This window comes from Pezoporus wallicus, unplaced genomic scaffold, assembly GCF_028554395.1.
Source record: "Pezoporus wallicus isolate ANWC-B61680 ecotype Strahan unplaced genomic scaffold, APGP_CSIRO_Pwel_v1 scaffold_2584, whole genome shotgun sequence".
NCBI classification, from domain to species: Eukaryota; Metazoa; Chordata; class Aves; order Psittaciformes; family Psittacidae; genus Pezoporus; species Pezoporus wallicus.
Window position 1 is genome coordinate 9138263 of NW_026642851.1, and position 14854 is coordinate 9153116.

The 14854-nt window shown below is 38.6% G+C and overlaps 1 protein-coding gene across 8 annotated transcripts in view; it reads left to right on the plus strand.

Moving 5' to 3' along the window:
* KIAA1217 (KIAA1217 ortholog) overlaps positions 1–14854 on the plus strand; it is a 374037-nt gene that overhangs the window by 131924 nt on the left and 227259 nt on the right. For 2 of the 8 annotated variants that reach the window (XM_057432463.1, XM_057432467.1), the window contains exon 1: positions 6498–6842. The exons of 2 other annotated variants lie outside the window; for them this stretch is intronic. In XM_057432463.1, the coding sequence (XP_057288446.1) occupies positions 6623–6842 (220 nt within the window). In that variant the 5' untranslated portion in view covers positions 6498–6622. Of the gene's footprint in view, positions 1–6496; positions 6843–14854 lie in introns of those variants that run through there. 4 more of the 8 variants (XM_057432465.1, XM_057432478.1, XM_057432464.1 and 1 more) reach the window with 3 other exon arrangements.

Here is a 14854-nt window from a genome sequence, read left to right on the forward strand (position 1 = left end):
GGATTCTGTCAGTCAAGGACCGCATTTGTCTCCTGGTATATGCAATCTATTCTTGCTTCCTACCTATTTCCTCTTCATTCCAAGCTTTCACTCAAACCATTGTATGAGCTGATTTTCTGTAATGCATATTTTATCTTCTGTAAAACTTTAAGCTCTCCATGTTGTATATAGTTAGATTGTTAGAGCTCTTTAAAAGGTTATTCTTCTATTAAGAGCTGGTCATTTGAAAAAGATGATGTAAAAACCTAGAGAAGGCTGCAGTGATGCTAAAACAAATTAGCAACCAACATTTTCTCCAGAGTAAAATGTCAGTGTAGTGTTTCATGTTGTTTCTCTCCCTCTCCTTTTCATAGTGGCATTAAAGACTAAGCCGGACATAGTTTCACTTCAATAATTTCAAAAGGAATTTTGAAACTTGGACACTTTTTCATCAAAAAGCTACAGATGCTGCAAATTTTAAAAAATATATTTTGGGGTCCATCTTTAAAATGTTTACGAATCTAATGTGAAATAGCTGCAGGTGTGAAAGGCAGTTTTCATATATTATATAACAAGGAAATAATAATAGAAATGATCTGCTGTATTTTACCGCTAAGGGGAATTCCTTTAAGAACGTATTAATCCTAAATTCTCATTGGGTTTGATTAAAACACCGGCAGAAGTAGAACAACCTTGAACCAAGACTATAAATTCTGAACGACTTTGAACCAAGACTGTATAAATTCTACCTCTTTTAGTCATTACAGCCAACCAGTATAGCACTAAGAATATCCAAATCACAGAACAGTGGTAGTGTTTAGTAATAATTTACATATGGAACAAATCATTGTATTTTGTATTCTTCCATGAATGGTTGATTTACAGAAAAATGTAATGTAAAAAATGCATTTTTTTGCAGTATGAGTTGCATGGGCAGCTGTTCACAGCTGATTTCTCCTTCTGGAATTGCTTAGCGATTAACATCATCTCATCAGGATGATGTACTGAGCATGTCTTTACAGTTGGCACCAATTGGAAATCTCAGCAACAATCTCAGCAGACAGTTCAGTGTTACTGGCTGTGTTTGCATGCAATGTTCCATTCCTTTGTTCTTCTGCACCATCCCTCCATGGGTAGATGTAGTTGCATGTGTGAAGGTATATTTAGGATCCTATAATTCTTCAGGTGGGGAAGGGAACCAAGTGCATCAAAAAAAAACCCTGAGGACAGAGCACCACCAGATGAAGGACAGTAGTGCTATAACTATACCGCTTCAGAAAAACCGTAACCATGGTATAGTTCAATATGGGTAAACACCTTATTAAGTAGGCCACGGACCTGTGGTCTCAGGCAAATTCCAGGCTTCGAAGGTCTTGAATCAAAGCCAAATATAAGATGCAGAAATGAAAGGATAATAAAGAAAATTCATTCTGCCCTTACTGATGGTATTTCTGGTTTTGGGGCAGAATAAAGTGTTCAGATTCCACCGCTGTAAAGTCTTCTATCTTTAAGAAAGGTTTTGCTATGGTTTAATTTTCTAAAACTTGAAGAAAAGGAATTAAACTAGACCTGAAGGGTTTTTTTTTCTGTTTTGTCTTTTTTTTTTAGTCTTGGAGCTGAGATTAAATTTTTATGGCTGAGCAGTAAATCTCTGGAACAGGGTTTCCTAAAGCAGAGACAACTCTGCTTTAATTATAGCATCTGCTAGGCAGCTATTATATTACAGCAGGACCCTTAACAGACTTTTCTTTTTAAGACCTTATTAAAGACTAACAGGACTTGCCATAATTACAGCTTGCTTTCTGTTGGGGGTTTTACCTGTCATTGAATGACTGACTAGTTTCCTTTTGCGTGGTTTATTTTCCAGGAAGAATGTTTTTAGGTTCGTGTGAAATGTTTTAAAATGGATCTCAATACATCAAACATGAAGCACCTTCGTTATTATGCAGCTATTTCAGAAATCATATATGGAAAAATAAAACACTGGCACATTGTTCTAAGAAAGCTTTAACATCTGCAAAATTAACTTGTCACTAATTTTGCATGCTTCAGTTATGAGAAAATCTACCTCTCTGAAGCACTAAACTTTTTTTTTATCCCATTACATACCTATCTATGACTTGCATCTGAAATTGTTTCATCACTGATCTTGTTCTTTTGGTGCCTATACATTCATTTTTCATTTCATGCTGAAAATGTTATGCCATCTGGTTATGTGCTTAATTTTGTAAAGAGAAGACTTCATTAATTTACGATTTTAAGTCCTGCACCTGTAACTTCCATTTACTGGTGTAATTGTTTTTGCCTCTCAATAGTTTAGAAACAGTTTGCTGTAGTTGAAATATTTGTATATACGTGCCTTTCTCTCTTTAGATAGTTGCAAGCCCAAATGTGGGGGAGGGTTTGGTGAGTCTGAGAAAACACCCCATCCTAAACCATATGGCATCAACTACCAATTTTTCCCGTCTTGCATGTGAAGGATCCTCTACCCTGCCCAGCTCTTTATGTGTAAATGTAAACTAGAACTTCATGGGTGCCCAAAAAAGGAAATTTCAAGCTTTGCAAATGCTTTGTTTGGATTAATAACATCTCCAGTCATGTTTCTTTTATCCCAGGGGGCACAAATGTTACTTAATAGTGGTATAATAACCTATCTAATATGCCGTGGTAAAAATGCCTTCTGTTAGCTAAATCTAAACAAATTCTTGTTGTCATATTTCAGCAGTAACTTATTTTCTAGGCAGGAAAGAGGAGTCTAGTTTTGAAACTAATAGAACATTGATTTAAACAGTGGAAAGTGTATGGCATTCTAAAAATATTACTTGTTTACATATATGTGATTCTTCAAAAGCATAGACTGCACTGTTGGTCTCTTAGTATTAACTTCTGCTGTGTGAGGCAGTGACAGAGTTTATTCACTGACCCAAAGCACTAGAAAACTTCCCACAGCACTTCACAAAACCTGACAAACAGAACTGCTTTTTTCTTAATGGTATGTTACATCAATATGATATCTCTACCTAGCTGAAGCTGGCTATCTGGAATCTAAGGGAAAAGGGGTTGTGTTTGTTTTGGGCTTTTGGTTTGTTGTTATTTTGTTTTATGGGTTTATTTTCAGCATTTCAGAAGAGTACCTTGGGGCTTCAGAAAGCCTGAGAGCTGATGAAAGACTTGCTGCCTGGGGAGCTTCATTAGGAACCTGTGGTGGAGGTGGCGGGCTGGCAGGGAGGGACCTGCTCTGCAGCTGGGCAAGGAGAGCCCAGGGCTTCTGGGGAGTTGGGGTGGGGAGAGGACCCCTGCAGTTGGGGTGCAGGAGATGGGGAGCTGACAGCAACCCTGGGCAGCGTGCTCTCATGCCGTTTCATCCCATGAGTCATCTACTCTATCTACATCCACTCAGATACACAATCGGCTAAGCAACCTGGGTGGGGTTTTTTTGGGTTCTTTTGAGAGGTTCAGTGCTCATAGCGGGAATCACCAGCTTCACATCTCAGAGCCTTTAACATAAACAAAGATGACATTTTGGGGAACACTGTGCCACAGAATACAAGAGGCTAAAAGGGAGTAGTGACCAGAAAGGAAGCAAATCCTCCCAGAAACAGCAATCAGGCATGGGATAGTTTAATTGCTGGGACTTTGGAGAAAAAAGGTTGGGCATCTGCTGTTGGACAGAGTTAAAGATAGTTAAGCTTCCAGATTATAAATACGCTCTGAGTATATTTGATAATACAGAACCACAGAAAAGATGGGGTGGGAAGGTGCTTCTGGAGACCACTTAGTCCAACCCCCAGCTCATGCAGGCTCAGCTACAACAGGCTGGTCAGGGTCATGCCTGGTTGGGTATTGATTATCTCCAAGGATGGAAACTTCATGACCCCTCTGGTCAACCTATGCCAGTGTCTGACCACCTTCAACATATAACAAATTTTACTTATGTTCTCTATGTTTCCTGTATTTCAATTTGTGCCCATTGCCTCTTGTCCTGTTGCTGGGCATCACTGAGAAGAACCTGGCTCTATACCTGTATATCTATATTCCCACATCAGATATTTATGCACATGGATAAGATGCCCCTGAGTCTTCTCTCCCCTCAGCTCTCTCAGCCTCTACTCACATGACACGATGCCTTTAGGTACCTGGTTGCTATCCAGGCACCAAGATACTATTGAAAGTGGTTATCTTTGGAGTATTCTGGGAATTTCCCATGTTTGAGGAACATGTTTGACTCACCCCATGTTTGCATGGTTGTGTCTCTGTTGCAAGATAAAGAGCTTCTTTCTTGTCAAAAATGAATGTTGATCAGGATGTTGTTGCTGCCTCACAGTACAGAAGTATCGCACTGATACCCAAAGAGACAAGACTTAGGGCCCACGCCTTTCTTGTCAGAAGCAGATGGATAACGTCTCTCTTTTCGCCATCTCTTGTTGCTGTGTTGCTATAAGAGAGAGCCTTAGGAAGATCCATGATGTCCTTACTTTGCTTAGAAATTAAATTATTTTAAGTTTATGGGTAATTTGACTGCCTGGTTAGATTCCTGCTTCACAGCTTGGGCTGCTCTTTCCAAGAGCACCCTGTGCTAAGGGTGCTCAATTTGGGTGAACGTGCAATGTGCAGTAAACTCAGTAGGGTTTCTCTTTAGCAGTATTGAGTTGAAACTGAAACACCATTATTTATGTTGTCAGTCAGAGCTGAATTTTATATCACAATTATCCCGCGTTTGGAAAAATTAGTATAGGTCTTTGTAGCATTGGAGGCATTATTGTATCTGCTTAAAAACTCTTCTTAAGCACAGAGTATTTGTGTTTGCTAAAGAAATCACAGTGGAAGATCTTCAAACTAATTGTTTGCAAAACAGTCTGAGATCTTTAGAGGGAATGACAGTATACTTCTTAGGCTCAGTACAACTGAGCTGTCACATACCTATTAGCTTTCACTTGCTCTCTTCCTTCTTCAGTCATTCCTCACTCCAGTTACGTGGTTAACTCTCCATTCATCTTCTTGTTTCATTCTTGTTTCTATTCTCCATCTTCTTCTGCATGACCTGCTGTAACTGAGCACTGCTAATCAGCCCAGGGTTACTCTCCTGTCCATCAAAGTCCCTCCTTGAGAGCTGAAGTCTTCTCACTCACTTAGAGTTCCTGCTGTGTTGATAAAATAATATGCGCAATATTATCACTATCATGGCAAAGCTTGCTGTACTTCACTAAATCTGTTCCATTCTCGGTGGGGCAACAAAGCAATAGGCAATATGCTTTATCGAGGAAGCATAAACAATTACCTCTTTAATGGGACTCTTGAAAAAAATATGGAAATAGCATGCAAAAATACTTTACTGCATTGCACAATTGCCATTTCAGAAAATGAGTGATGTCTGTAATAATTTAGACATGTTTTCCTGTCTTTTTGCTTGTTAAGCATTTCTCCTAAATAACTATTAGTACTTTAGCTCTGGTAATATTGATTTGCTTATGTTTGTTCTAGCTCTGAAATAAAAAGGTTATTCATATTCTGTTATTGATATAGCACAGTGGTTGCCTGGGATATTGAGGAATACATTTTAAAATTCAGCACGAAGATTTTCCTGTAACTGCAGCTGTGATGTTTTCTCTGGTTTACACCGTGTTTATTTTTTTCCTTAGGAGTTGTTTGCAAAGTTATGGTGAATGGAATTTTCTTTTCATGTGACCAAACTGCATCTTGGCAGCACTCACAAGTGCAAAGTTGGCAGGGAAAGTTCAGCAGCTTTTGCCTAAGCATTTTCAAAGAAAAGCACCCAGGAACAGAGGTTTGAAATAATGTGGCCTGAGGTCAGGAATTTTTTCTTTGGAAAGTCAGTAAGGAATATGCTTATCTGCAGTGGGCAAGAAGCCAGGGTTTTTTAGGTGCATATGTGCCAGCAAAAGGGGAAAGTGTAATGAGCAATGTTCTTTACAGTGTCATTTCCTAAGCAATGCAAGTTAATAATAAAGGATTTGGGCTGTTTTTCAAAAAACAGATGATATTCACTGTCAAACCATCATTTATTTTGGTGAGTTAGAAAACACAATGGTAGGAGAATATGCATCATTTAATTCCATTTGAGCTCGCACCATGCTTAACTGAAAGATGAATGTATTCTTGACATCTGGCATTTACTGTATAGTACCGAAGCGGTGCAGGTTTGGTGGACAGTGAAGAAATTTGCTAAAACAAGAAGGTGTTTGTTTGAGAGAGAGGGTTGGGAGAGGAACGTGGGAAGGTCCCACATGTGGAGATAACCCCTCCTGGGTGGTTTTTCATGTTGTACCTGCGTAGGTGGGGCATTCCCCTTCTGCTCTGGTGCTGCTGAGTGCCTTGTCAGTGCATGCCAGGAGCTTGAGACAGTCGCTGGGAGAGCATCTGCCCCCCACAACACAGCTGGGGCTCAGCACCAGAGCAGAGTCATCTGTTTTATCCCAGCACACATTTACATTCCACAGGTCCAGGAAACTGTCTGCGTGGCCATCCAATGCCTGGTGTTTAAAACTGATCGGACTGGCAGTACAGCACTTCACATCCAGCTGCGCTGCACACACAAACTCCCCAGCCTCTGTGCTGGAAAGTGAGCTGGGAAGGATTTTTTTAGACATTGCTTTTGGAGCAGGTATATTCCTGCATAGGCAGAATGTCCAAACCCTCTCGCTTGGCTCGACCTCTGTCAGCTAATACAGCTCCTAAATCGCCTTTGTCTAGGAAAGAAGATTTTAACAGCCGATCACGAAAAATTAGGCTAGGTGAAAAGATTTTGAGAGCTGGCAGCGAAGGAAACCTGGTTAAACAGCATCAGCAAGAGCAGGTGGAAATCACAGAAGGGCTTGTGCCACGGAGGGCTCCTTTCCTGAAAGGTAACCAGTTATTTCATGCTGCAAAAGGAATAATCAAATGCATTTGCAATAACTGTCTTTTTAATAAACCCCAAATATCAATTGTTGTAGAATAGGGGGTGTGTATGTATGCGTGTATATGTGTGTGTGTATTGTTTCTAAATGACAGATTCCGGTACATAAAGCATTTGTTTTGAAAATAGAAAGACTCAAAACATTTTTGTTGTTCGTTTGTGGCTGATTGCTGTATACAGGCTAAAAATGTTGAGCTGTCAAAGTGGTAAATCACAGTCTTTTACAGTCTATATGTGACCCTGTATAGTGAAGCTTTATTTGAAATGATAATTTGAAATTATTAGCAAGCATGAGAAAGATTAAATAACGTGAGAAAATAGGTATCAGTGCAGGCACAGAATCTCATTCAACCTTGCAAGTAAAACTCCTGTTCATGTGTCCTTAAAAGGCAGCTGTGAGTTGATTTCTTGTATAAAAACTAAACAGATCAAGTGTATTTGGAAAGGCTTATAAGCTTTCAGAATGCAAACAAATGTGGAGGATAATATAAGATTATGATCTACTTTCACTGATCTGTTGAGCAATGGGCTGCAGGAACATTACCATTGCCTCTTTTTAACTTAGTTTTTGTTACAGTAGTCCTTACAACTGCATTTAAAAGTAGCCACTTGATCTGCATGGTGAAAAATGAGGATAAGTTGCCATTCTATTTGGAAATAAAAGTAGTAGTATTCTAATTGAACTTTTAATAGGTTTTATATTTAAACATGAATGAGAAACAGAATCCTTTCAATCTCAGATAGAAATTGCTACCCCTCTGTCCTAAATCCATAGGAAAAAGACGTGTAAATTGTAGATCTTTGTAACTTGAAACTGTGTATTTTCATTTCACACACATGGCATCCAAGGTCACAGTTTTTATTCCTGCCTGAATAAGGTTTAAAAGATTTTTTTTTTTCTCTGCAGTATGACTTTTATTATTTCACAAAGAAGGGAGAAGTGATGACACCTAATCTTACTCAGGGAGATGGATGATCTGTTTGTTTCTACAAAGGAAACTGGGTCTGAAGCACTTTATTAAAGGCAGAAGAGAGCAAATAGAAAAACTGGATGTGGGAGGGCTTAAACTTCTCAGCTCACTCACTGAATGTATTTAGGGACGTAATGTGGAAACTCATTTTTGATCTTGTGAAATACACAAGAAATTAAAACCTTTATTCTCATCCAAAAAAAACCCACAGATTTACAATTTTTCTGCTCTGGTAACCAAGTATTTATTGATGCCGTAGTAAATGATGTTTCCCAGTCAAGTTCTTAACATTTGAAAATGTTCTCAGAAAGCCTTGTAACTGTTTTTTTTCACCAAGTTAAGGGTTTTGAAGCAGTAGTTCATATTCTTTGTGTTCTTTCATTTATTTGGTGCCTTGGGTAAAAGAAGTTATGTGGGATTTACAGAATAGCAAGTGTGTCCTTTTAAGGGATGTGATCTTTATGCATCTCACCGGGGCCTGCTTTTACTCGTTTTATTTAAATGTTTTTGGGCTATACAATGCTTTGCAACTAAACGCAAGGGTTGCACTCACCACTTAGTGTTTTAGGTGAGATTTCTCTAAAAGAAAAACCTAGTGGCTGTCAGTAGAGCTGCAACCTGGCATGTACTTTTAGTATTTATAGCATTACACTTACTGTTTTCTGGAGCATGAATTAATACCTGTTATGTGCTGGCTTTCTGCATTGGGATGATTTGTGTACCTTAGGCAGGATGTTACTGTGAGTTTTTTTCGCAAGGCATGTTGAAGACAAAATGTTAGTATTTTTGAAGGGATATGTAAGGGTGATGGAAATGCAGAATGTGTGGCTTTTCTCTGAAAATGGGACCAGATGGATGGCCCCCAGTGGAGTCCAAGTGCTGGCCAAAGTGATTTGGAAGATGCTTTGTGAGAAGCAGTTGAAGAGTTGGATTGTGAAAGGGCAGCAGATATGGCAGAAGGCAAAAGAAGCAGTGAAGGGTACAGGAGCTGCAGAGCAGTGCCCAGGGGCTGAGGTAAAATGCGAGCAGCAGCTGAAGGTGCTCATTCGGTCTTGAAAAGGAAAAAAGGGAAAAAGGGAAAGCAGGAGAGGTGCCAGAGGGCAGGTACCAGCTGAATGTGATAGCTGAAACAGGGAGCATAGTGAGGGGAGGCTGAGAGCTCCCATGGAAGAGGCCTGGGGACTGGAGGAGCTAAAAATGGCAAAGGAGGAATGGATTTTAGGAGCAAGTGTGTTAGAGGGACTTGAATGGGGAAGTGGGAGCATGAGGCTCTGTCAGGTGGGAAGCAGGGTCCTGAACAGCTTGATGTGGAAGGGAAGATCTGTTTGACCAGCCTTCATCTGTTGTCATGCAGTATCACTGAAACCTCATAGCCCTGTGTGTCTGTGTTAAAATCCTGCTGTGTGCACAAGAGATCAACCTATGACTGCTGGACTAGTTCCTGTTAGTGAGCTTTACATGTCTTCATGAACAACATGATGGCATTTCTGGTTTCTTTCAAATTATTTTAAATTAAAACCAAAGATATTACATGCATGAATGATGTCAACAGACAGTAATCCTGCAAAGCTCAGTGCTTAACAGATAGGGAATCCAAAATTGCAGTTACAGTTTTAATGGGACTGTAAAGCATGATGACTCATTTTAATTACTATTCTGTGTTGGGTTGTTTTTTTTTCTACAGGATTCCTGCCCTGCGTTGCGCATGGATGAGTTGTGCTTAACTGATAAGTTGGATTGTATGAGCAGGGGGGCAGCTTGTGGCAGAGAGAAAACTAGTATTTATAGGTAAAGCCATTAAAGGCCACAGGTATTTGACATTCTATGATTCTATGAACTTTTGCAGGGGAGTACTGGCTGTGTGGATGTGCTTTTTCGTTTAGTTTTTGGATGCGCAAGTCTGAGACAATGGGTTCTGATTTGCAGTGCTGTACACACAGAAGAGTAACTGCAATCAATGTCAGCTACGGTTTTATTGCATGAAGTACTCTATAATATAAAGGACTCAAGAAGGTCATCTTGTATTTAACTGTTACCCTTCACCTGAATTTAATGACCATAATTTCTCTGGATGCTAGCTTCTCATTTTGCTAAAACGGGTAGAAGGGGTAGAATAAGATTCTTAGTTTATAGGGACTGTTGTGAGAACGGCATTTCACAAATATTTACCTGCTTTAATACAGTAATGAGGACTACTGAGGCACAGGCTGCAAAATTTGTTGCTTGGTCTTCAGACCAAGGCCTGACATGCATGCGGTATGTAAACCCTATGTCCACATCCAGAATAGTTAAGATGAAGCGTTTGGCTCCATGTGTGTGAAAAGAGCCCTCTTCATTTTGTGCAGAGAACAAGGGAATGACCTTCATCAAGGATGGGGGATGCGCAGGTAGGGAAAGACTCAGCGCATGTGCACGTGGGGTGAGACAGTCTCAGTTTTGGCATTTACCATCTGCAAAGTGGCTATCTTTGCAAAGTCAACATCATTTCTGGATTTGCTGGTTTGAAAAAAATGGAGATAGGTAAACCTTTCATTTCTCATTCTCTCTTTCAAGACTGAATCACTTAAAATATGATTTTTTTACCTCTGGGATGTGTTACTGATAGAAGAACTTTATGAATTTCTGTCACCCATACTTTCCTCCAAGAAAAGCAGAGAATATACTAATGACTGCCTTTTCAATTTCCTTTCTCTGTCCCATTTTATTGAGTTTTGATATTTGCTTTATTTGGCTTCACATCATTTCACTTTGTTTTATTTTTCACTCTGTTTTTTTCCATTAGATTTTCCTCCCTGGTTTCTCCTCTGCACTTTACTTTGCAGACTATGGTAATTGGAATGCAAGGCCAATACCTTTGTACTAAATTCTTGGTCTCATGTTCAGTTGGATCCAAAACTAGACAAAACCTGTTTCTCCCATCCCTCGTTATTAGATAGGGGCCAAAGGACTTTAGGGATATAGTGGGATTCATATCTATGGCCTTTTCATGCAAAACAAGCAATAAAAGCACCACAGAAAGTGGAATTAATTATATTTCCCCCATTTTATTTTTATGACAAACTCCAGCTTAACAATGACTATAATCCATCAGTGTATTACTAATTATCTCCAAGCTTGTTATGGTTTTTAAATAAAGAGCTATTGAATCATGGGCAAAGTTTGGAAACTATTCTTTTTGGCATTCAAATAACAGCTATGGAATGTTTAAGGCCAAGAACTTCATCTGTCAGGAACTTCAATTTCACAGCATTTCCTGACAGAGATATACCTACAAATACAGAACACATGTAAGATTACTGGTTAGTCTTCCAAGGAAGTCCATTATTAAAAGAACAGCAAAGCAAAGAATATTCGTATTTAGCCTACAGTATTTTTGTTTCCTCCGAAACTGTTTAATATTCATCAAGACAGAGAACATGGATCTTACAAGTACTCGTATATGTAAGTGTTCGTTATCTCACAAATTTAATGCTAGTTGTCTTCTTTACTGCCAGTATATATTTTTATTGGTTTTGCTTTTAAAATGCTGAGATTTTACTGTGACTGCAAAATAAAGAAAAAGATAAATAAATAAAAATTGTCAATTTCTGCTGTCTTGTGGAATAGTCTGAAAAACTATAATGAAACTAAGGTTGGTAACAAATATGTTCGTCCTAATATGGTTAACTCTTCAAAATTTTAAGCTTGAGACATAACTTTGCAAATCAGTAAGGAATGTATGATTTCATTTTAGTATATTAGTATTAGAAATGAAGAAATAACATGGACCATTAGACATCAAAATGCAAAAGAGATCTATATAAAAACTTTTCAAGACGGAAAAGAACATTATTAAAATAACTTGGAATTTATAGTTGCAGTATGGAAACAGGGATGAGACAATAGACATTCTTTCATTGCCTGTGTGCGTTTATTCCTGTAGCGGTTGATGTATGACCTCACCTGGAGGATGAATAGGGTAACCGAACATGCTTCCTTCCAATTAAGATTATGCAGTATATAAACTGGAGTTATGGTTATTGAAAACTGAATGTCTGGACATTTGTTTAGGTAAGGAATGGTAGGCCAACTTCTGTTCTTATTTGCTGTGAGATCATGACTCAGACCCAAGCATGAAGTATACATTAGCTTTTTTTAAGCATGATTTCCTGCAAAAATTGGTCATGTCAAAACACCCTGGCAGGCTGTCTTTCATCAGTAACCTTTTTACCCATTATCTGAATTTGTGCAATTACGATGGAGAGGTAAGCGTCTCAAAAATACTGCATTTCTGTGATATACGGTATGCACTGTATGCTGTATAGGATACTCTGTTCTGTACCTGTCAAATGGTACATGCCTATATTTTTCTATAATTTTGTGGAAAATTGCTGGCTGGATGGAGAAGGAAGACCTGATTAATATCATATTCAGTGAAAAGCTGCAGTGTGTGCTCAACTCTTCTTAAACATCAGAGGGTTCACGTGTGGGTAAGACCTCATGAAAGCCATACCCCAGGGACAAGCTCGGGTTGTAGTTCACAGCTCAGACAATTCACCAGAGAGGCAAATTCAAAGTGTGGAAGAGATTGCGTGAATTCTGATGGGAACTTTTTCACACTGAATGCATGCTGCACCCAAAGTATAATTCAGTTTACAAAGTCAGCAGTCAATCACAGGAAAAAAAAGATGTATTGGAAACCAAGTTACAGTAGTTGCACTGCTTGCAGAACTATTTTTCAATTGGAAAAGTATACCCACTTTGAAGTCTCTTCCTTTGGGACCTGGCAGGATTGGAAAGAAAGAACTATGCATTGCCTTGGGAAGCTCAGGCTCTTCCATTTCTTATACTATAAGGTCTAATAATAGGGAGGGGAAAAAACCTCCACCAGTTCTCCCTCCCCAACTCAAAAAAGCTTAAATCATCTAGATGAGGGGATTTTGGAAAGGCCACTATTTTGGGGGAAGTTAGGTATAATTTTTTTGAAGACTGATTTTTTCTTTATATTATGTCTCCCTGAAATCAGTCAGAGGTTTTCAAGTTTAGAATAAATTAAGGAAATGAACAGCTGACACTTAAATATTCCTCATTAATAAATCCTTGTTCTATAACGTAACTTACCAATGTCACTTTGCCATACGTAGAATGTAAGAACATATTTCATATAGAGTATGTAACTTTTTATGTATATGCAAAATTATAGTGGTTTGACAGTATAGTGCAATACCTAAGTGCCTCATCTGAATTGGAACCATAGTATTTTGGTGTTAGAGGTTTCAGCAGATGCCAGTCAAACAGTACCGTGTAAATCTGGACTAACTTTGCAAAATTTGGATGAGAAGGCTCAGAAGTATTAGTCCTACTGTAACAACCCCATCAAGTCCAGTTGTTTCTGCAAAACAATTCTTTTCTGTCCAAAACTGACCCTGTAAATATGACGTGTATAACTTTTGAGTGTCCTGTTATCAAAAGAGGAGCTAGAGTTTGGAGTTGAATTTTTCAGATTTATGCCTTTATTTAATGTTGTGGATATTCTAGTAGAGTAAAATGATACTTCGTAAATTCAATTTTACTAAGTTTATTTGTATGATAACAATACAGGAATTGTTCTACAGTTGAGACATTATTGTATGGAAGTGGAAAGAACATCATGCAAATTTGGTAAAAAGAAATAGCAATGGCTATGTATTTATTACCGCTTGTATCTGATATGCTTCTGTATTTTTTCTTTTTTGGTAGATGAACTGTAGTATTCTAGTCTGAAAGTCAGCTCCTATCTTCTGTTGTTACTCTTGCCCACTGGTTAAGTGATGAGACCAAAAGAACTTTATTTAATCCAAATTTCCAGCATTATTTGAAGTCCTTTTGCATGGTTTTGAAAAGAGTCTTTGGTTTAGGGTGCTTATAGTATGGTGGGATTACCCAAGCAGCTCCACAGCAGTGGATGGCTGTTAGAAACTGGTATCAGGCATGGTCAGAACTTTTCAGCTCAGCTTCTCTGGGAGGCACAAATTGTCTTTCAGTCAAAGCATTGTTTGAAACAGTTTTCTTTGTATGATCTTTCCCAGAATTTGGATTCTGAGGAATCTTAGTGGACCCAGAAGTCTTGGTGAAAACAGGCCTCGATATCCATACACAAACAGTGATGCTGATGGAAGCGTCAATACACTGAGCTCCTGAAGAGTCCACTCCTGTTACCCTCTGGAGTCTCTCAGGTTAGCTCATGTCTCTTCTGAAACAGGATTTTCAGATGGTATTCCAGCGCTGAGTGCAGTGAAAGGTTTATATTACATTTCTTGCAGACATTATATTACATTTCTTGCAAATATTTGTAAATCCTAGTGAAAGTACGTTGTTTTGCACCATGGCATGGTAATGTTTTAAGCTTCTGATTAACTCCTAGAGCCATTTTTGCTGGTAATCATCTTTTAAGTCTTCTAGGCATTTAGAGGGTTTCTCCCTGCCCTTGAAAGATGATCATCCTAGCTGATCTTAATTCCTAAATCCCCTCATGTATTTTAAGGGCAGACACAACATTGGCCCTTTTCAAATCTTCCGGTATTTCACCCATTATGAGTAAATTCAGATAAATACTAAGAACACAGATATTTTCATCAGTTAGCTCTTGGAGTGCCCTAGGAAAAGATTAATGAGATCCAGCACCTTGTCTCATTTCATTCCTTCTCTATTTAGATTTTGTTGCTGTCATTAATTACAAAAGATGCATGGTCACAGCTGATCCTATTAGTGAAGTCTGTCTGATATGAGAAAGAAATTCAAAATTCTGCTTCCCCCATGCCATTTGTTAAAAACTATCTTTTGCTATTGAGTAATGGATCCATCTTTTCTTTGCTTTTCCCCTGACTACTAAGACATTTATGCAATAAGGAAGTCACCCAGTCCTGGTGCTCATTTTAAGCAAAGGGAGAAGAGTTAGGGAGCAGTCATGATTTCACATTATTTTCTCTCTCTGAAAAAAAAATGGAGCAGTTATTAATGCTGCTTAAAA